The following is a 21,199-nucleotide window of genomic DNA, read 5'->3' on the forward strand; positions in this document are numbered from 1 at the left end:
ATCATGTTCAAAATCCAGTCTAAACAAAACAAAAGGAATATCACATGAAATTAAGGTGTGAAAAGGTGCCATGAATGTTTTATGCCATCCAGCCACTGACATAAAGGATATAAATATTGTATGCAAAGAGAAAAATCCCTCGTTTGAAGTCTTGAGAGCAAAGACAGTGGGAGAAGAAGGGAGGGGAAGCAGGTAATTACTAGTGGAGCTGCTCTTTGACGGATTATTACACTAAAGCGGGAGGAGGATCAACCAAACACAGCTAACCTCTAACAGCGCTGGTCTCCACCTATCAGTGACAGGAACATTACAACCTGAGGAGCCACTTCCACTTGACAAACTCAAACACGGAGCACCAAATCCCCAGGCTGAAAAACACAAAGACACCTGATGCCTACCACAGCCGGGGCTGATGAAAAGCTCATTACAAGGCTGTTACTTACTTTAACTTTTCACTTCACTTACTGTCTAAAACTTGTGACTAATATTAAGCAGCCTAAACAATTAAAAGAAGGTTATCTCGCAGTTCTGCTGCTTTTGGCACAATGAGGAGGATTCATGTTTTTTCTTTCTGTTCTTTTGCTTGGAAATCTTCTGAGAAAGTGCTGATACTTTGAATCACACTAACTAAACCACTTCCTCTCCCTCTACAAAGAGATACCGCTATATTTTGCCGTAAGAAAGTGACAAATTTCTCAACAGGGAATAACAAAGTAACTGCTGACACACCTATTTGGTTAAAACTTGGTTCAAGTTTTGGGGGACAGAGTAACATAAACTTGAATTATTGTGGTTTACGTTGCTTGTTGTTGTGTATGCATGATGTGCACTGATACGTTCTATATATGAGCACGCCTATACGAGCTATGCAATACACCAAGGAATTGTCTTTTCTTTTTATTCTGGTCCCATTCATTAAGGTTGAAATCTGCCTTGGTGTTGTGGAGCTGCGCACAATGATGCAAAACATAAATCATCAATAATTTCCCTCAAATGTATTAGAACTAAAGGAACAAGCCTGTTTTGAAAATGTAAGGAGTAAAAAAAAGTGCACACATTTGTGCTAAAATCTAGGGAGTGAAAGTAAAAAGTTGTACTTAGTTACTTCCTATCTATGCAACTGGACAAAACAGCTCCAGCAGGAATGTCAATTACAAAGGTGACTATAAGGAAAACAATGATTATATTTTTACTATGAAAAAAGTCCAAGTCAAAAATGCATATTTCACCTCCTACCTGTAGCGCTTTCTATCCATCTAGATTTGAGAAAAAAAAAAATTAATTGTGGGGTAAACTGTCCTTTTAACTCAAGGTCCACTTCCTGGTGTTTTATCCGCTCAGAAACTCAGCTTCACCCAACTTCTTCCAGCTGAAGAAGACATGACATGAGATAGAAACCTATGAAAAAAGTTATTAAGTGTACCTTGTGTTGAGTTTCTTTCTTGACATTGACTTTTTTTTTCCTTTGCATTAAAAACTATCAATTTAGAGAGGTCCCAGTTGACAGTACAGTGAGTAGTTTCAGTAGGTTCTGTACTGGGTTTGATATTTACCATGGCCTTATAGCCTGTGGTCACCAAATATTCCATGTAGGTGGCCCCCTGTGGCCACCAAGTTTCATCCACATACTGCCAGCCTTCACCAACACTGTATTACAGCTCCACAAACATCCAGATTTCTTCTCACCTTTTAGGTCAACATTCTACAGCAAACAGAACTCATTGCCAGCTTGCTACTGAAGTCTGGGTTTACTAAGCCTACTCCAACTGCTAACACGACCCTTACAGAAGAACCAGAAATGAAAAAAAGGTGGACTGAAAAAATGGATGGAAGCGGGAGTTCAAGCGGTTAGAATCCGACACAGCTAATGACAGAAGGTGCTGCGGTGTGCCACCGGCTTCCTCAAATAGCCGAGACGTCGAGCTTGTATTTCATCTGTAACAATGCCTTCAGGAAACGCCACATCATAATTCATAGCAAAACTGTCAGTTTAAGGAAGGCTGTGTTTAACTGCCTTTTCTGTATTTTTTTAACATAATTTTACATTTGTGCCAACAAAAATGTACTGTAACCCCAAATGTAAACCAAATTTTGGGGTGCGTTGGTTTCATAATAATTATTATCATTATGTCTAAAAAAGTTAATTTATTTAATGATAGTTTTTATCCTGGAAAACCACGGAGCTGCACTCTTAAAATTAATCTAACCATGAGTCCCAAACATCCCAGTCTCCTCCTGCACAGGATAATGTGATAAATGATTCACTTTATAGTAAAATGGGAGACATCCCTTTCTTCCCCAGCCGGACTGAATCTTCACTGAGTCTCGGGCAAATAAATGCCACCAGTGGGTAAAGAAATGTGGGGCTTTAAAAGAAATGAAATAAAAAAGTTCCCCTTTCATGAGGCCCTGGGTGTTTGGAGCCGAGCTGCCTCCTCTCTCCTCGCCCCGGGGCAGGCTATCATCTCCAGTGACACCAGAGGGAGGGCAGACCCCACCCCACCTCTGCTGCCAGGGCCGGGGGATTGAAGGGGATGAGAGGGGCCGGCGGTGTACAGAGGAGGCTCTGCTGCTGCTTCTGGCCCAGTCTCTCAGGTCCAGCTTCGTCTTTGATCACCGGCCACCGACCTCCATGTCTCCAACACAAGGAGCCGAGGCCGGGAACACGCCGCCGAGCCTGTATCCCCTCCCTTCAGCCCTTGTTCCCTCCAAATATGAAAAAAGGGTTAATTGTATTTAACAATATGCTCTCTAACCCCCCCTCCTCCCCATCACCGCCACCCTCCCCTCCTTGATTAGAATTAGAATCACATCTGGCGCCATGTTCTGTCCCTCATTACTGCTGAATCTCATTACAAGCCGCTCCCGTGGGAGGGACGGCGCCGGGTTTTTAAGCACACTTTTCGCTTTCTTCCTGCCTCTTGCTCATCTCATCTGCCTCGCCGCTCCTTCTCTTCTGCGTTTACATTAGCGGAAGTCCTCATCTGAGAGAATGACTGAGCACCACCAAGCCTCCTCCCAGAGCTTGGAAATTGTTTTACAGTGCCAATTAAAGTAGGTATGTTGAGTTTTTTCCAGAGTATGTATTATTCAGAGTGTATTATTTGTTGCGCTCAAAAAAAGGAGGAAAAAAGCCCCACACTAAAATAGGACTAGCAGAGTAAGTTCCACTTACTTGCAATAAAAACTACACCAAAGGTTTGGAAATATAGTCAACATAAGGAAAATGAGGGAGCTTATTTATGGTGCCCTGAAGTCCTACTGAATAATAGAAACCTCCACATTTGAAACTTTGTTTCTTTGCACCCTTGTGCAAACACTGTGTCTGACTGGGAATTAGTTTTAGTGAGGGGAAAATAAAGAAATCTGTAAAGTTTGAGTCCAAAATGTTTTACCTCAGTTAAATATTAATTTAAGAACCATGGCAGGGGAGAAGAGCCTCTCTGCACACTTTGTAGGCTACACTTGTGAGGAAATAAAGAGTTAGAACGTGTAATCAAAGCCTTTTATTTTTGCACTTTTAAGATACCAATATAAAGTAATAAAAACATGAACAAAATACATGAAATAAAAAAATCGTTGCAGTGATGTCTGACAAAATTGGACCCTGCGTCAGAGCGGCGAGGCTCTGAAGGTCGCAGGGGAAGCCCTGAGGTTCCTCCGGTGGTTGGGGTCTAGATCATCGGCGAGTCGCAGAGCGTGCAGGGCGCCTGCAGGATCTTCTTTATCCACTCTGGATCTGCAAGGAAAGAAAACAAGCCATGTTTGTATTTGGACGTTTCAGACTTGGGAATGGGAATTTTACATGTTAGTCTCATATTTGATTAAAAGCCCGAGTCACTTTCCCATAAGTCTTAATAGATCGGACCTCGTAACGCTTCTTTACAGCTGCAATGATTAATCAATTATTACTCAATAATTAAATTTATCACCAACTATTCTGATAATTGAGTAATTTTTAAAGAAAAAAGTCAAACTTCTTAGATTTCAGGGTCTTAAATGTGAATATTTTCTGGTTTAATCTTTGGACTGAAAATAATCAGCAGTTGCAGCCCTACTGACAGCTGTCATTTACATTTTAAAATCCCTCTTTAAAAAGATGGTCTGTAAGGTATCAAGTATGATATAACAGTCAGTGAGCTGCGCTGTATACCCTTTGAATTGTGCTTTTTTTCCCTTCACACATGCACCAGATGCTGCTGGGATCGAGAGAGAAAAATTCTGGGAGAATTTTCAATTCAGTTATTGAAACTGAAAGCTTATTTTGATTGATTTTTGATTTAATATTAAAACTGTAACACAACAAGCACTTAAGGTTTTTTTTCCAGCTTTGATACTTTAGATACTATAATTAAATAATATTTTAGTCTTTTAAACATGTGGTATTTAAAAAGCATTGAAGTGACAATACTTTTGACAATCTTGCACGACTCAAATTTGAATTGAATGTTATCCCTCTGATGTAAATCCTACAGCAGCACGAGGTGAAATACACAGATATTAAGTACACATATTGTAAGGCCTTCTTCAGACCACTGTAATTAATCTCTCATTTAATTTTTGTAACAGTGATCTTGAGATTTTGACTCATTTCTTATGTATGAAGAAAATAAATCAGTCTGATAAAACCACAAACACACTGAAAGACATTTTTCTTCTCATATCAGCTCACTCTATACAAAGAGATTTGTCCTCTTTACGGTGCAGGGAAAAGAAGAAAAAGATTAAATGAGAGTCCCATGACAGCAACAGTGTTGGTCATTAATAGTGTTGTTGTCTGTAATTTCTATCTTTGATAGAATACCATGAAGAATAACGATATTCCATACCATTTTCAATATCGTTCAGAACTCATGACTCAAACCCTACAAGTTTTTTTTTTTTTTAATTTACAAAATATTACATTTATGTTTAGACGTTTATGTTGAGAGACCTTTAATTTGAAAAAAAAAAAATTGCCCTCCATAGCATCTCTTCTGCTGCTGTCAAAGAGAACGAGAAAGTGCAGCAGGTACTGGTGTATTGATACTGAGCACTGAAATCATTTCAAATATTCAGAATCTTAATTTATTGAAAAATGTGTTTTTGACAACACTACTCATTCCTGATCATTCATTTAAAACCAATATTTGAAAGAGGTCATCACTTTTACAAAAAGATGAAGACAGCGATGTTTCATACATGTTTTTTAACATTTGAAGCTTCTATTTAGGTTTTAAATGCAGCTTCATGTCTGTCATCATATCTTGTCATCATCGCCCTCAAAAAATGGAAACTCATTCATTGTCCATAACCGCTTATCCTTGAAAGGTCGTGGGGGGGCTGGAGCCTATGCCAGCTGACACTGGGCGAGAGGCGGGGTTCACCCTGGACAAGTCGCCAATTCATCGCAGGGCTGACACATAGAGACAGACAACCACTCACACTCACATTCAGACCTATGGACAATTCAGAGTCACCAATTAACCAAATGGAAAGGCCTTTAACAAAATTCTCAATTTGAATTAAGTGAAGTCTGTTTTATTAAATGTACTTTTAAAAACTATAACTCACAAGTTTCATCAACATAAATGTTATTATGGTGCTGTTTGACCGCTCCATTAACACAGACATGTCTTCCTTTGTGTGTGGCTGCAAGAGCAAAGTTTTTTCACTGCAGTGAAATTTTTTTTTTTAAAGGCTAAATACCAACAAATGCGGACCAAAGCAGAATATTTTGTTAGATAAAAACGTGAATTTCGGAAATGATAACATTTATCTTTTTTCAATACATTTTGACATGATTTTGAATTTTAATGTCAACTTTATGAACAAAGCTTTGAAGTATTTTTAATAGTCCTGTTACCAACTAAATATAGAAGAAGGCAAAGATGTTCTATAAGATGTTTTGGGAGAGAAGCTGTGAAGATGCTGAATCTGACAGCTGCCAAAACTGCACAGAGCTGTCAGTCTTTATCCTAGATGGGCTGGAATGACCAGGAGAGCCGCGCCTCAGGCGCTCAGGCAACACCCATAAAGACTCAGGATGCATGTAGCAGTCAGATGAAGCCCATCGTCAAACACTGGGAAGAGCACAAGAGCACCGTTTTTCTCTCCCGACTCTAAACACTGCAAGAACCACACTGCTGCCACCTGGTTCTATGACTTTTGGGCCCTTTTTAAAGCCACAATCCTCACTAAACTAAAAAATGCTCAGGTTCATGATAAATCAGTAAGACTTTCAGTATCTAATCATGACAATAACTTTTAAATACTGCATGTTATTGGTATAAAGATGGATCTGAAATGTTGCACTGACATGATGATGCTGTCAACGTCAAGAGCTGATGTGCTGCAGACAAACAGAGTAAACATGTCATGATCTGTCATCTAACAAAATACATTTCGTGTTTTCTACATTTAAGTTAAATATTTTATTGAATTTTGAAACAATCATGAATTACTTTCAGGTGGTCGTTCAATGTGTTTACGTCCACTTCAGTAATAATGCCGACTTCTTTGGCTGGAATGATTTAGAAAGCGTAAAAATATTCAACCTTACATCCAAAAAATAAAAAATAAAAAATTTCATGCTGATACCAATATAGCTGTGAAAAGCCAATACTGGCCAACCGATAACTGTGTCTGGATCTATTTACAGTATTTTAAAGGATATATCACTATATGTTGTTATATTGATCTTTCCTGACATCAGTCAGATACTTTCTCTGTCTAAAGCAAAGTTTTTATAGTTAACTAAAACTTCATAGAAATAATGAATGATGTTGTGCATTGGGGTGTCAATCAATCTGGATCTATATATCGATTCAGTGATCCAATATGATCGATGCAAAGTGAAAATATCAATTATATTGTCATCTTTAATAAATGCCTAATTTTGAAATTCCCACAGTATTTCTGGAATTGTTCAGTCATAAAATTGCTGAATCACAATGTAGTTGATTTGTGTGAGTTGACATAAATGTAACAGAATGATATTGATTGCAGGCCTCTGAATTAAATTGAAAATCATATTGCGGCACATTTTATGATATCGGCAAATATTGTATCGTTGTCCAAAGAATCAATAGAATATTGTATCATGATGAAACTTGTGATTTACATCCCTATTGTGTTCAGACTGGGATTTCTAAGTGACTGAATTTATTACCTTCACAAAGTTGTTGTGTTTGTTTTGTAATACATATTCTGACTTTAAGTCTTTTTCCAGACAAATACCACCCATATTTTAATAAAAAACTAAAACTAGACTGAAATGAGTAAATCTCTCTGGATGCTAAAATGAATTGAAAACAAAAATTCAAACTGATGAAAACTATAATAACTCTGGTCTGAAGTCCTTTTTGTGCAGATGCTCACATGTAAAGCAGATTGGAAATTGGGATAATTAGGTTTCTCTAATCCCTGACTACGATTACAGAAACTGGATGTTTAAGAAATCAGGTTACTGCAGAAACTCAACTATAACCGGGTTACCTGAGTGCATGCAAAGTGCACACTGAGCATCAGTGAACTAAACTGAATGAAGACAACCAAAGACTATTTACTCCTGCACCAGCACTCATAATTCCCAAGCTCCAGTGAAGATTTTAAGCTTCCAATGATTCAACTCATGAATTTAAGAAGGCAGCCCTAGATCCTAAATCAGACACAACAACAGACGAGATAATCCCTTTTCCCACTCCCTAATTTCTACAATCACTCATGTTTTTTCTGAAGTTTTTGAGCGGCAGGGCGGGATGAAGGCCGACGTTGAAGGTGACAGGAGGAGATGGCTGATGGGGAGTGAGGCTGTGAAATGGAGGTGGAGGGAGATGGAAAGTGGCGCTTACCCTCAGGCTCTGGCAGTCTGGCGATGGTATCCAGCAGGAGGCAACGTCTGAACGTCAGTGTCTGGCAGGCCTGGTATGACAACACACACCTGGAGGAGGCCGAGAAAAAGGCATTAAGAGAGCTGGCTGGCAGGGGCAGAGACATGCACACACACACAGAAACACAGAGCGACAGACAGACAGAAAAGTAGAGCAGAAACAGCGCTAAGGTCCAACTGACGGGCGCAGATTTCCCTCTCAGTGCCCACAAGAGGCACCACACTCTAGCTAGCGAGAAGGCTGGAGAAATGTTTGACAGAGGATATTTATGAGACGATGAGAGTGGTGCATGGGTAAATATCAAAAGGTGGGAGGCTTGATTACTGCTCTGTGAAGATAAATAAACCGTCAAAGAAAGCACTTGGCATTAAGATTCAATTCATGTCCTGTCAGGCTCAACTGTGGCATCTGAACCCGCAGAGCTCGTCGAGGCTAAAGCTAATAAAAAACATCTTTAGCGGATTAGATCTGAACTTGTGGAGGAGACTGAATGATCTCTGTACCTGAGCCACATGTGACCGTTTTTACAGATTGCCTGTTTGTGGTCCGAGAAGGGCAGCACCGCCTGACACAGACTGCAGCGCTCAGAGAACGTCTGCTTGTTCATCTTTTTCTTGATGTGGCCAATCAGGACCTGAGGAGGACACGCACGCACACACACACACACACACACACACACGGACACACACACACACACACACACACACACACACACACACACACACACACACACACACACACACACACACACACACACACACACACATACAGAGCCAGAGGGTGTAAGTGAAGGCACTTGTAAATCTGTAGCCGAAAAGACAGCATGAATGGGAGTCTGGTGCTGATCTCATGAAGGCTAAAACATTTTGATTTTGGTCTGTTTTCTATGTAAGCACCCTTTATGATGTTCCTGTCGTTTGTTACTTTGTCATTTTGTTTAAAAACAACAACAAAAAAAACAAACCATTAAAGTGAGTATATGTAACTTTTGGCAATTATAGGATAATAAGGAAATAATAAGGAAAATTTACTTTGTATAACAGTGGTTTCCCATCGGAAAAGGCTGTCTGATGGCAAGGTAATGTGGTGAAAGTATTCTAAATACAATGTACACTTAAACTTTTTTTTTTTTTTTTAGCTTCCTACACCGCGGCCCCTACTGCTTCTCTAAAAACTGAGGCTGTGTCGACTGTCATCTACTGAAGGTAACACACTGACTATGGATAAGTACCTCATATAACCCCACTTGAAAAAATCTGAACTATCCCTTTAATGGTGTCAAGTATTTCTTAGCTCAACTGGATTAACTTCACTCTTTTCAAATGCGTTTTAAGTGTACACTGTCAGCTGCAATATTTTGGATTATATAAAGGTCACTTTAGCGTAAACCTGACATCAAGTCACTGATCAGGGGGAAAAAAAAAAGACACATTTGTGGTAAGAAGCAGTGAGTCAGTGAGTTTTACCTCTGCAGCTCTGTCATTGGCATCTTTGGAGAGGTAATCCACGAGGCCACAGGTGGGTATGCTGGTGTTCTGAGTGATCCAGGTGTTGAGGTACACCACCCCAAGCACCTTCTTTATGTTCTCCCTCATCAGGTGGGTCTCCACAGCATTGATCCATGCCTGCACCTCCGCCATCTGCTCGTCCTGCTTGGTCTCCTTTTTTACTCCACCAGACTTGCCTTCCCCTTGTGCTCCATCATTTTCGTCCTTTTCGTTCTCTTCTTCCTCGTCCCTGACAAACACCTTGCTCTCCTCGTGCGAGGGTTTCCAGCGATGATCAGTAGGAGACGTCTGCAGCGACTGGTAAAGCATACGCACCAGAAAGAGCTTGAAACGCCACAAGTAGGGCGAGTCTGCTTCCTGGATTTTTTGATCAAGCTCTTCCAGCAGTGACGCAGGAATGCACTTGTTTTTCAAAATCTGCCACCTGACAAGATCGAGCAGGTCGGCCATTTTGTACAAGCTCTGCGTGGGAGACTTGAGCAGCAGTGCTGCAGCCATTTCTGGCGTTTTCAGGGTCACAAAGTGAACCTGGTAGGTCCTGTTAGCTGGATGAAAGCCGTCAACCATTCCTTGTGTGCTGGCAAGCGCAATATACGCTCCATTGTGGCTCACCGCAATCCCGTGTATCCTCCGCCCTGTTATGTTTTCAGGTCGCAGCATGTCCTCTTGTTTGAAAATCAAAGTGTTCTCTGTAAATGTTGGCGTCAGTTTTTTTATCCACCCGTCCATGGAACACGTGTACACCGCAACGCCATGTTGGCTAACTGCTAGTGAGACCACGGGGAGCGAATGCAGCCCCGCTACATGAGAGTTGTGTACATTTAGACCAGCCGGCGAAATCATGAGCAAACACCAAAAGACGTAGCAGCCGCGTGAAGCCACGATGAGGCTGCATCTGGATTTTTGGATCGGGTGGATCATTGGGACGCATTTAATGTTTTGAACTGCGATCTCGTCGCACTCCTTCCAGAGGATAACAGGGTGTCGGAGGGTGAAGTAGCCCTTCACTCCCGACAGGCTGACCGGCATGATCTTGACAGGTCCCACCTCACTGCCGACGATCAGTCCGCTCATCCGGCGATCTGCGCTTTCATACTCCCACCACGCCAAGTCGCTGGGTCTGGTCACACCTGATTCGACGATGTCATAAAACATGACATCTTCCCCGTTTATGAAGGGCAACACGAACTTCCACAAAACAAGGTCACCATTTTCCATTAAGACGGCAAGGAGGACCATCTCCACGTCTATGCACGTGTTGTCTGGCTGAACCTGTTTGATCGTGTAAATGCTCGACCACTCCATTCTCAGAGGAGTCTGCATGCGGAAACGCCGCTGCAGCTCTTCAAAGTCCAGCAGGTTTGCCTGCGGTGGCTTGTTGTCTTTTTTGGCGTAGCCTCGCTCTTTTAGCTTCTCACTGTACTTTTTGCTGAGGTCGACTAGCATGTTCCACTCGAGACGCTTGTGGCTGTTATGAATAGTGAGTCTGTGGTCGAGCGTCAGGCAAGCGAGCAGACAGCGTCCACTTGAGTCACAACCTAAGGGAGACCAACTGGCGTATTTTATCCCTTTGTGCACTCCTACCGTTGGGTTCATCACTGTGTCGGCCATGAATAGTTGCCTTATTTTGGGGTCCGAATGTGAAGAGAACTTCTCCGTCGCTTCAGCTAGCTCTGCTGCTGGTCCCACCTTAAAAGTTAAACACAAATGAAAGCAGTAATTAAGATTAAATGTTATGTTTAAGAAAGTGTCCAAGTCATTTCAATCACTTTACAGCCAGACTATGTATAAAACAATATTTGCAATATCTCTGACTTCCACTTCTACTTTGGGTCAACTTAGCTTGCTGAGGCCATTTCTGCCCACCCAACCAGCTCCCTCCCTCCGGCCAATGACAATGATGTCAAAAAATAATCTGGCATGCAAATTTTTTTTTTTTTTTACCTAATATTTTTCTAGTTGTGTCATACCAGTTCACATTACCCTTCAACTAAATGTAATGGAAATAAAAACAATTCCATTAAAAATGTATTTTATGTATGTATTTCTTAAGTTGCATGTTGCGGTTCGCTGCAGAGGCATTGGCTGGAGAGATGTAAAACATGGTTTTAAAGGGTTAAGACTAGGCCTTCTTGTTCCAGTGAAGGATCCTCTTAAAGCTACAGGACATGAAGACATTTTAGCCAACTGAGCACTTCCAACATTGTGGCTACAGTCTGTGCTCCTGTGCACAAAGTGTGGTCCATAAAGACATGGTTTGATGAGTCTAGGGTGGAGAAACTAAACTGGCCTGCAACACCTTTAGGAGGAATTATGGCGACTGCCAACAACACATTCTTGTCCAACATCAGTGCCTGACTTCACAGCTCTTTTGGCTGGATGGGCGGAATACTCCCACAGACACAATCCAAAATCTTGTGGGAAGTCTTCCCAGAAGAGTGGTGGCCAACTCCATATTAATGCCTATTACGTTTCCAAGAAGCTCAGATAGGTGTGACAGTCAGGTGTCCACAGACTTTTGGCCATACACTGTCTATGGATGAACGATGGAGCAGTATCATCAGAGAGACAGTGTGTGGCTTCTAAAAGTCAAGTTGCTTTGAGCGCCATCATCCACTGCTCCCTGGGTAGCCTTCCAATTTACAAGCACTTAATCATATGTATAAATGACAGCAGGAAACCAACACTGCCTGTCTGCCACTGCGCCTAGTGGATTATAAAATTCAGCTCCATCCAGTATTTTATCTGCCAAGTGGATTTTTGGAGTGGAGACGAACCTATAAACAATCATGTTTACACACCAGAGCAGCTGCACAGAGACAGATTTACCACAGCAAAATTGTTTTTCAGTTTCTCTTTTCATCAACATTTGTATTCCATCGCTTTAATTATCTTTCTTTCAGTTCAGTAAATAATGAAAATACAGAAACATCCACCAGTGCCAAACTAATAGCACACAAGTGAATATTAGCTTGGCTGTGTTTCCAAGGCTTGTTTACACAAGTAGACAAATAGCAGTAACACTACTCCAATAGACTCACAGATGTCATTCTCTAATCATCACCTACTGTATTCTTTAGACATGCTTGTGTTACTTATTAGCTGTGGTGTTACCTTAAAATGTATTGGCACTGTGGTTGCAAAATGCATCGTGTTGTGCAAAAGCCATTGCTTGATATACAGGGATGCACTGTATTATACACAGGTCAATCTATTGTCCCTCCCTGGCTAAAACAGTACACATCTGGCAGTTCAGGGCAAGGAGCAAACAATACAGCCACAACACATCTGCATGTAGTTCATTAATTGAAAAATTAAGGCCATTGCAAACAAAACAAAATTGATATAGAAATGTATTCTTAACCCCTGTAGACAAAGCAGCCCTTTTACCAGTTCGGTTTTTAAAGTTTTACATCCTTTGAGTGTGGTGCAAATATGAAATGATGGTGCAAATCTTCAGATAAATAATTTTTACCTAAACACAGTGCCAACCAATTAAAAAATTAAATATTGTTTTTGTCCCCCAGGACTTTTAAATAAATAGTTAGAATAATGAGATTGATTTCTCCACAATAAGGCAACCACATGCTAGAGCTCTATGAAATACAATATATAGCAGACAGTGTGATTACAGAAAAATGTCTATAGTTTGAGTTTATGTTCTATTGTTTATTTCACCGCATTGCAAATATTACAGTATACTGTATTATACACTTATTACCAATTACAACAACCCTCAAAGGAATAGAAACAGATAAAGCTGTCCCCTACTAAGATTTGGCCATTTAATACAAATATTCAACAAGTCTTTTTCTTTTCCAGGTCAGTGTGCCACACTAAATTCCTATCAACCTACATGATTTAGTTTCACCTTTAAGACTTGTGTTTTAATGCCTGTAATGAAATGAAAACCTCAGATTTTCACACAGTCAGAGAAAGTAGAGGTGTGTCTGCTTATAGTTCAGCAATAAAACCAGCGCACCGCAGAGCTTCTCTCTCCAGGCAGCACTGCAGCCGCTATCTGACGTCACCTGTGCAGCACGCTCTCCACTCCTTCACACCATGAATTAAAGATTTATTTTGACCAAACCAGTAGAAATGCCCACTCTGGGTTTTTAACAAAACTGGCTATAATGTTAAAATTGCAGTTTTCAGGGAGTCTGGTTAGCTTGGTGAGAGTAATAAGAGCTGGTTAAACAAAAACTATTACGTTACTCTGAAAAAAGAAAAAAAAAGGTCTCCTACTGTAGCGATGTTGTCAGATACTTAGATTAACAATCTGAGTCTGTCAGTGGCAAAAACAAGCATACAAGCAAGAATCATCTGCCCTGTGTGCTCTGTGGTGCACTGGGGCTGACAGCGCGTCACTTACGCTCCATTTCTATCACTCTTCCCTGCCTCTGCAACAGTTAGTTTTGTGGTTTGTGGTGATTTAGAGGCTCAGTTTGTAAAGTTTATTGCCTGCCATATTGTTACATTGTACAATGACACAGATAAAAACACAAGAGCCGAAACTGTTTGCCAACTGCTCATTTTTACTGTCTTTCATCAGTTTTAACCAGCAGCTTGTGCTGTCACATGGATTTTTTTTTAATAAGAGTGACAGCTACCAAAATGTTAACCCTGTGCATTTTTGTAAACTTCTGTCTGTTTTATCCTGTGATTATGATGCTCAAATAGACAAATATGGATTCAGGATTCGAATGTTCAACTTTAGGGGGCACCCCCTAGAAAGAGAGGTTTTTAATGCCTGACAGATATGAAACTTAATGAGAACTGTTTTTTTTTTTAAATAACAGTAATACAGTAGAATTAAAAACTGTAGTTAACCAAATGTACACAGTATGATAACTGTCAATTTTCATAGCTCAGTATACTCTGAAACCTATATGTCACTGTGACCCTGGTTGCAAACACTCTTTATGGCAGTAAAGCATTATAACAGGTTTTTGTCATTTGGAGAACACTTTGTGCTCTTCTGCATGACATGGAAGCAGGCAGGAAATCTGCATGAAGGCAACACAGACTAACACTGAAGACACAAATGTGACACAAAAGAGCGGCGTAGGAGACTTTTTTCACAGCAGACATTTTGACATGAAACACTAGAGTAAACACAGGTGTTACCAATGATGCTAATTAAGATTCCACTCCATTCAAGTCAAACAGAGTCAGAGTGCTGCTAGTGTGCATGTTGACTCATTGGAAAGGCTCTGCTACACTAAACAGAATGGGACCTCAATTGGTATCATTGGTAACACCTGTATACCAGCCAAGACAAAAGCAGGAGTTTGTGACATATTTAGACAGCAGGTCGGTCGATGGCCAACATAAAGCTGATAAAAAGAAATTATTATTGCATGTGCAATTCCATTATTCCATGCACATGCTTATCGTAGCCAATGACATGCTGTTTTAAATGGAATTTTAATTAATGAAATTAGAAAAATACAGTGGTTTATGCTGTATGTCATGTTTAATAATATGACTTTCATTTGAGGGACAGCAAGTATATCAAAAGCACCAACATTCATTATTCTCTAATAGAGTACATAATATTTAGTTAACACTAGCCAGTAATGTTTTTAGATTAGAAATACATACTATGATATAATTTACAGATTTTTTTATATGAAAAAAAAACAGGCCTATCAGACATGAATTATAATTCAAAGGTTTTTTCAGAGGAAGATGTTCACATTTGATTAGCACTTAATTAACCATTAATTTAACAGTTGAAATGAATCAGTGATTGACAAATGATGACAAATGATTGCAGCTCTAGTTTTCACTGATAGATTGTCTCATACCTGTTTAAGGTGCAGTAACAACTAAATTGCAGTTTGGTGTCAATGTGACAGCTTATATCTTAATAAAACCAATGGCTCTGTCAGCAACCGTTGATTTGACATCCCAGTAACATCCAGGTGGATTGAACTGTGGAAACAATTAATTCCACTTCATTAATTTAAATCATGGATGACATCTTACCACCTGCAAGGCAGCTCAGTTTTTTTAAAGGATTGTTAGAAAATCCTGAGACCAATTCATGAACATGAGTAGATGATATGTGTTGAATTTAAAAACTGATGCCACTCCCCCTGAGACTCACTCTGTCTATGCAGGCTGGAGAGGCAGCGAACTCGAGCCCAAACAACACATTATAACGTGAGAAACAGAGGTTTGTGAATACGTTTGAATTCACGCTGCAGAGATTCACCTGCAGGCTGAGCTCTCCGTCTCTGTGTTTACAAGCTAAAGTTTAACCAGCAGCTGCACTTGCATTTGCTAACTGGACTAAACAGGCGAACGTCGGTGGACATTATTTACCCGCAGTTTGTGCACTTCGGTCTGGACGGGGATGGAGGTCCTGTGCAGCGTCAGGTCCGGTTTGTTGCTGTGGACATCGCACACCAGCTCCATCAGCGCCAGGGAGCTGGTGGTGCACACAGCCAGGCGGTGGTCCTGCGACCAGGAGAGCGGCTGCAGCCCGCTCACCGGGGCCATGAGCGGGACGACCGGCTCCCGCTTGACCGGCACGTCCCCCGGACCAATGATGAGACCGTCCTCGGCCTCCGGCTCCGTCTTAATGACTACATTTCTGGGCAGTGAATTCTCCGTATCTGATGGACTGGCGGCCGCCATGTTTTCTATGAGGAGGAAGTGACGTTAGAGAGCGCGGGAGCGGAGGAAGGAGGGACTTCCTCCGCGGAGTTAAATCGTGCACTGTGTATTTATCAACAGCAATAAATTTAATATTTAATATATATATGTACTACACATATTTCTATTTATACATTCTCTACAACGATCAGACAGTTGCAACAAAATTGTATTTTTTATAATATATATATATTTTTTTTTTCTGTTGCAGGACTGTTGTATGATAAGATCAGTTTATTTATCATTAGTCAACACAGGTTTCTCTAGAAAGATTCTCTTTTTGCTCTGCACAAAAAAACAGTATTAAATTTAAGTACACCAGGCAGGTTAAGTAAATGAAAATAAACAAACTGTTCTTCATGGTGGAGTGCTGAGGATGATTTAAGCAGTTTCACAGCCTGAGGGAAGAACGGCAGTACAGCAGCACATACCTCTGTATCTCCTGTCTGATGGCAGCAGGGTGAACAGGATGTGGCTGGGGTGCATGTCGTCTTATAGTATCCTTTGGGCTCTGTGCCGGCACTTCACTTTCCTGATACAACTGATGCTCAGTAGATGGGTACCAATGATGTTCAGATGTGCAGAGTCATCCTGTCCTGTGTCAGTTTGTAATGCTCCAGCCGGGATGCTTTCTACTGCTTCTCTGTAAGTTAACAAGAATTTGGCACAGGAATTTTGCCCTCTTCAAGGACCAGTGTGTAGGATTTAGTGGCATTTAGCAGTGAAATAGCAGATTGTAACCAGCTGCTACTGTAGAAAGATGGTAGATGCCATGGAGGAGGATCTGCTGTAAATAAAATAGTTTGTTCTAAGGTAACAAAAAGACAACAGTTCTTATTTACAGGTGATCACGCTAATCAAAACATGTTTATGAATATTATATTCCAGTCCAAAATCTTACATACCCTTTATACATCTGTTATTGAGCCTTCTTTACCAGGGTGGAGATGTGTGATGTCTATGACAGATTCTCTGCGATGTTGATTCACAGGAACCTAAAACAGCTCACCTGCTCCACCTCAGCTCCACTGATGTAGACAGGGGTGTGCATCTTCACCCCCTTTTGCTGAAAATCAACAATTAGCTCCTTGGATTTACAAAATTTGAGCAGTAGGTTGTTTTTCATCCTACCATGAATTCCCATCATCATTGAACTCTGTGAACTTCACAGTAGACTTCTTGCCCTGTCGGGGTTTGCAGTCGTGGTGTATTAGACTATATTACTTTTGACAAGTTGTATATAATAAACAGGCAAGTGAGTGTATTTTTTGACATTGTAATTTATACTAAATAACATTTGGCTTGCCACTCTGATTCATAAATTAAAGAGCTAACTAAGAGTCTACTTAAGATGAGTAGACTCACTGCTGCAAAGCAAGTATGAATTACTGGGGGGAAACAATGATCTGTCAGTTTCATACAGTAGCTGATCAATACATTTTACACACGGAGCTTTCAGTCAAAGAGATCCACAGATCCATCTGAGTGAAGAGCCATGAGCTGAGACCATTAAGAACAAGAACATCGCTGCAGCTCTATTAGATGGCATCATATACTTGTGACTCACAAACTGTAGTTGCAGCTAAAGACGGGAAAAAAAAACATGCTAAAGGCTAGTGAATTATTTCCAATGATGTGCTATGACATTACGTTTAATTGATTTAAATGGAATTAAATATAAAAAACTACACTGGCATTTATTTATTCATATTACAACTATGAAATCCATCATTCACTCATTTGTGGAAATCAAAAATGTTTGATTTGGAGTGCTTCTTGCACTCAAACCAAGTTTATTTGAGGTGCTCCTTGGATAGGGATGTGTGTACATAAAAATCACAAAAAAAAAAGAAAGAAAGAAAGAAAGAAAAAAAAATCCCAGGCATTCTCTTTTAAAAGATTAAAGTGTCTTGACTGTCATGGCGTCGTCATGTCCATGCCATGACAATAAAGGTATTTTAATTGTTTTAAAATAAAATGCTTTTGTGATATTGATTCATACATCTGTACCATCAAACCTCCAGTGTGTGCATTATGCAATATTTGCTTACATCTTTTTGTTTATAGAATTATTAGACTATAATTTCTGTAACATTTTAGTATAATTGTTGGCTAATATATATAATATACAGGGCTTTTTTAAATGTAGAAGAGCAATTATATTTTGACTTCAGCAAAGCCATGATGTCTCAGAACAAAACAGTCTTGGACAGTGTGTCAGGACTTGCACATCTTTGTTTTAATTAGATTAGATTAGATGAAACTTTAATGATCTCCATGGGGAGATTTCGTAATCTATGTGACACGTTCACTCAAAGAGGGTAAGCCTCTGTTGGAACAGCGCTGACACTCAACAATGACACATCCACCACTCTGAGAGACAAAAAAGAATGAGCCCAATGGCTGACAGGGACGACATCAGTCACTTCATCTGTCCGAGTGCAGCCGCTCAACACAGAGAGAGATCATTAATTGTCATATTTCATCGTTAATTAATGAAAATATGAAATCTGTCCCGTCCGCAGCTGATGGCTCAGATATATATCAGCATGCTTTCTGCGATGAGTCACTGGACGCTCCTGGACCGGTCAAAGGTCAAACTGCTGCGGTGGGATGCGGAGCCAGAGATTCCCAGGCAGACAGTGATTTGTTACAGGCCTCACATGAAAAGCTCCTCTCGCAGTGGCTGCCTGACTCCCAGCAAGACGACAGCGGGATTTCAACAGGCAGAGTTATTTGTCACAAAACAAATTGTTACAAATCTGTGAGACAAATATAGAATAGCGCGCCCACCATGTTTTAATCTCTCATTTTTCTGTCTTTTGTTCCGATAATCGAAATGAATAAATGAACGGGGACCATGGTATGTTTCATTCTTAATGAAGCGTGTAGTGAATGAATATTTCACACACCTGCTGTGTGTCTTTGGTGGGTTTTGACTGGGGACCCAATCCCAGCCTGGGATGTATGAATGTTGGATTAAACATTCATCAAATGCTGTCACAAAAACTTTATCCTCTCCTGTCAACCACACATAAAGGCAGAAACAGGCCAAAGTAGCCGAAGCATGAGTTGAACCTCAGCCTTTGGTTTACTTATTGTGTGGTAGCAGAGGGGGGAAGTACTAATACTTTATTACTGTACTTAAGTACTCAGGTATCCATGCTTTAGCTGTACATTTTAAGACAAATATCTGTGTTTTCTGCTCTTCACATTTTCAAAACAGGTTTTTTGCTTTAGTTTTGAAGCATTTTAGGGGAATTATTGATTATTTTTATATGGTGTTATTGTGCCTTCCCAATATCAAGACCGATTTCAACCTAAACGGATGAAACAGTAACACATAGACAAGACGAATCCTTGGTGTATTCATCGACGTAAAAAAAAAAAACAAAAATGACTCAACAAGACAAGAAAGACATAATGAAAAGCAACATAAAAGATAACAGGACAAAAACAACATAACAAGACAAAAAACACTTAAAAGCATAAAAAATGTTTAAAAGATGTAACAAGACAAAAATGATATAACAAGATGAAAAACCATGTAAAAGACATAAGAAGAAAAAGACATGACAAGAAAAAAACACATAAGACAAAAAAGACGCAACAACCAAAAAGACCTACAAGATATAACAAGACAAAAATAGCGCAACAAGACAAAAAAGATGTAAAAAAAAGAAAAAAAGACCAAAAGGTATAAAAAATACCCAAAAACAATGTAATATGTAATGTAACAAAATTTAAAATAAAGGACATAACAAAACAAAAAAGACATAAAGGTGGAACAAGACAGAAAAGTCAACAAACGGACGGACGGAAAAGAAGACTACCAAGACTAAAAAGACATTAGACTTTTTACTTTTACAGAGTACATTTCAGAGCCTGTACTTTTTCACCTTTACTTGATTAAACAAGTTGAATCAGTACTTTTACTCTTAGCAGTCTTTCTTTACACAAATGTGTACTTCTACTTGAGCAAGGAATGTGTGTAGCTTTGCCACCACTGTGTGGTAGTGGAATTATTTAGGCTGCACTGCAGTCGTGTCTGAGGGTATATAGGTTGTGTTGTGTGGGTTTATGGATATGGATGGGGTCACGTCAGGTCAATCCCCTGCATCTCTAATATCCACCTGCTGTATTGTTATTGCCTGCAGGTTCTTCCACAGCCTTTCAACCCTCAGTAGACCACAATCCTCTGCTGTTTGCTCACTCCGAGTGTCACCGGAGCTGCTTACATGTATCTTGTGAGGAGGCCCGCAGGGACGTTTTGATGCATGGTTCATCATACATGTTTTAATCATTCAGTCTCTCAGACACCTCCCAGGAGGAGGCTGCTGCAGCACATTACCGAGTACACACAATTAGTGATATAATCATGATGATGATAATGAAATGTATTTAGAGCATATCAGCGTGGTTCACTCTGTTCGGGGAGACATTAGCAGGACTGCAGCCCTGGAAAAGCTCGGGCTCCTGGCGCTCTCCCTCTGGAGACTGGCAGAGCCCGGCAGGTTGCCACGTCAGAGATTAGCAGTCATAGCAGTCGACTTGGCGCTCCTTCTGCGCCGTCAACTGCGAAAGCCTCACCTGACAGGTGTTGCTCTCAATCAGTGCTCCTCTGCCCCCCCCCCCCAACATGCCGTCCTTGGAGTGGGAAGGGACGAGGAAGCCTCCCCATCCCCCTTTATACGTCCTGACAGCCTCTACCAGGCGAAGCTGAGGGCTTACGGTGCACCTCAGAAAAGCATACAGCAGAAAATCCCCTTCTCAATGAGAAACTACTGATTTCACATCAGTGATATCAGTAGGAAACACAGAGCTGGCCTTTTATTTAGCTCCCCTCAGGGATGTTCAGTCACCTGTTAAAGGTCAAGGTGATAGGATGTCAGGATCAGAGGGAGGGCTTCAGTGCAGGAATAACGGTGCATGCTGGGAGCTCTTTTAACAGACTGTAGGCCAGAACGAAGCCAGTGATCACTGGTTAAAAATAACACCACAAGGCCAAAGTCTTGTCTTTGTTTCTGAATAGAAATGGATGCTTTCTGGGAATGTTCTGTTTAATATTGAATTGTTAAAGAAACCTCTGACATGTACCTGACACAAACCTACAGTAGCGAGAAAGAATAGACACATTGACTTTTACAAACAATATTT

General features: G+C 40.5%; 1 protein-coding gene across 1 annotated transcript; it reads right to left on the bottom strand.

Moving 5' to 3' along the window:
- Positions 1 to 3,491: 3,491 nt before the first annotated feature.
- Positions 3,492 to 16,053, bottom strand: gtf3c4 (general transcription factor IIIC, polypeptide 4). The gene is made up of 5 exons (XM_084746458.1): positions 15,710 to 16,053; positions 9,338 to 11,068; positions 8,375 to 8,505; positions 7,833 to 7,921; positions 3,492 to 3,739 (listed from the first exon to the last, which is right to left on the bottom strand). The coding sequence occupies exons 1-5, from the start codon at positions 16,022 to 16,024 to the stop codon at positions 3,675 to 3,677; spliced, it is 2,331 nt and encodes a 776-aa protein (XP_084602584.1). The 5' UTR covers positions 16,025 to 16,053; the 3' UTR covers positions 3,492 to 3,674.
- Between the last annotated feature and the right edge of the window lie 5,146 nt (positions 16,054 to 21,199).

The sequence above is a fragment of the Lutjanus erythropterus genome, chromosome 20 (assembly GCF_056507025.1).
Source record: "Lutjanus erythropterus isolate fLutEry1 chromosome 20, fLutEry1.hap2, whole genome shotgun sequence".
Lineage (NCBI taxonomy): Eukaryota > Metazoa > Chordata > Actinopteri > Lutjaniformes > Lutjanidae > Lutjanus > Lutjanus erythropterus.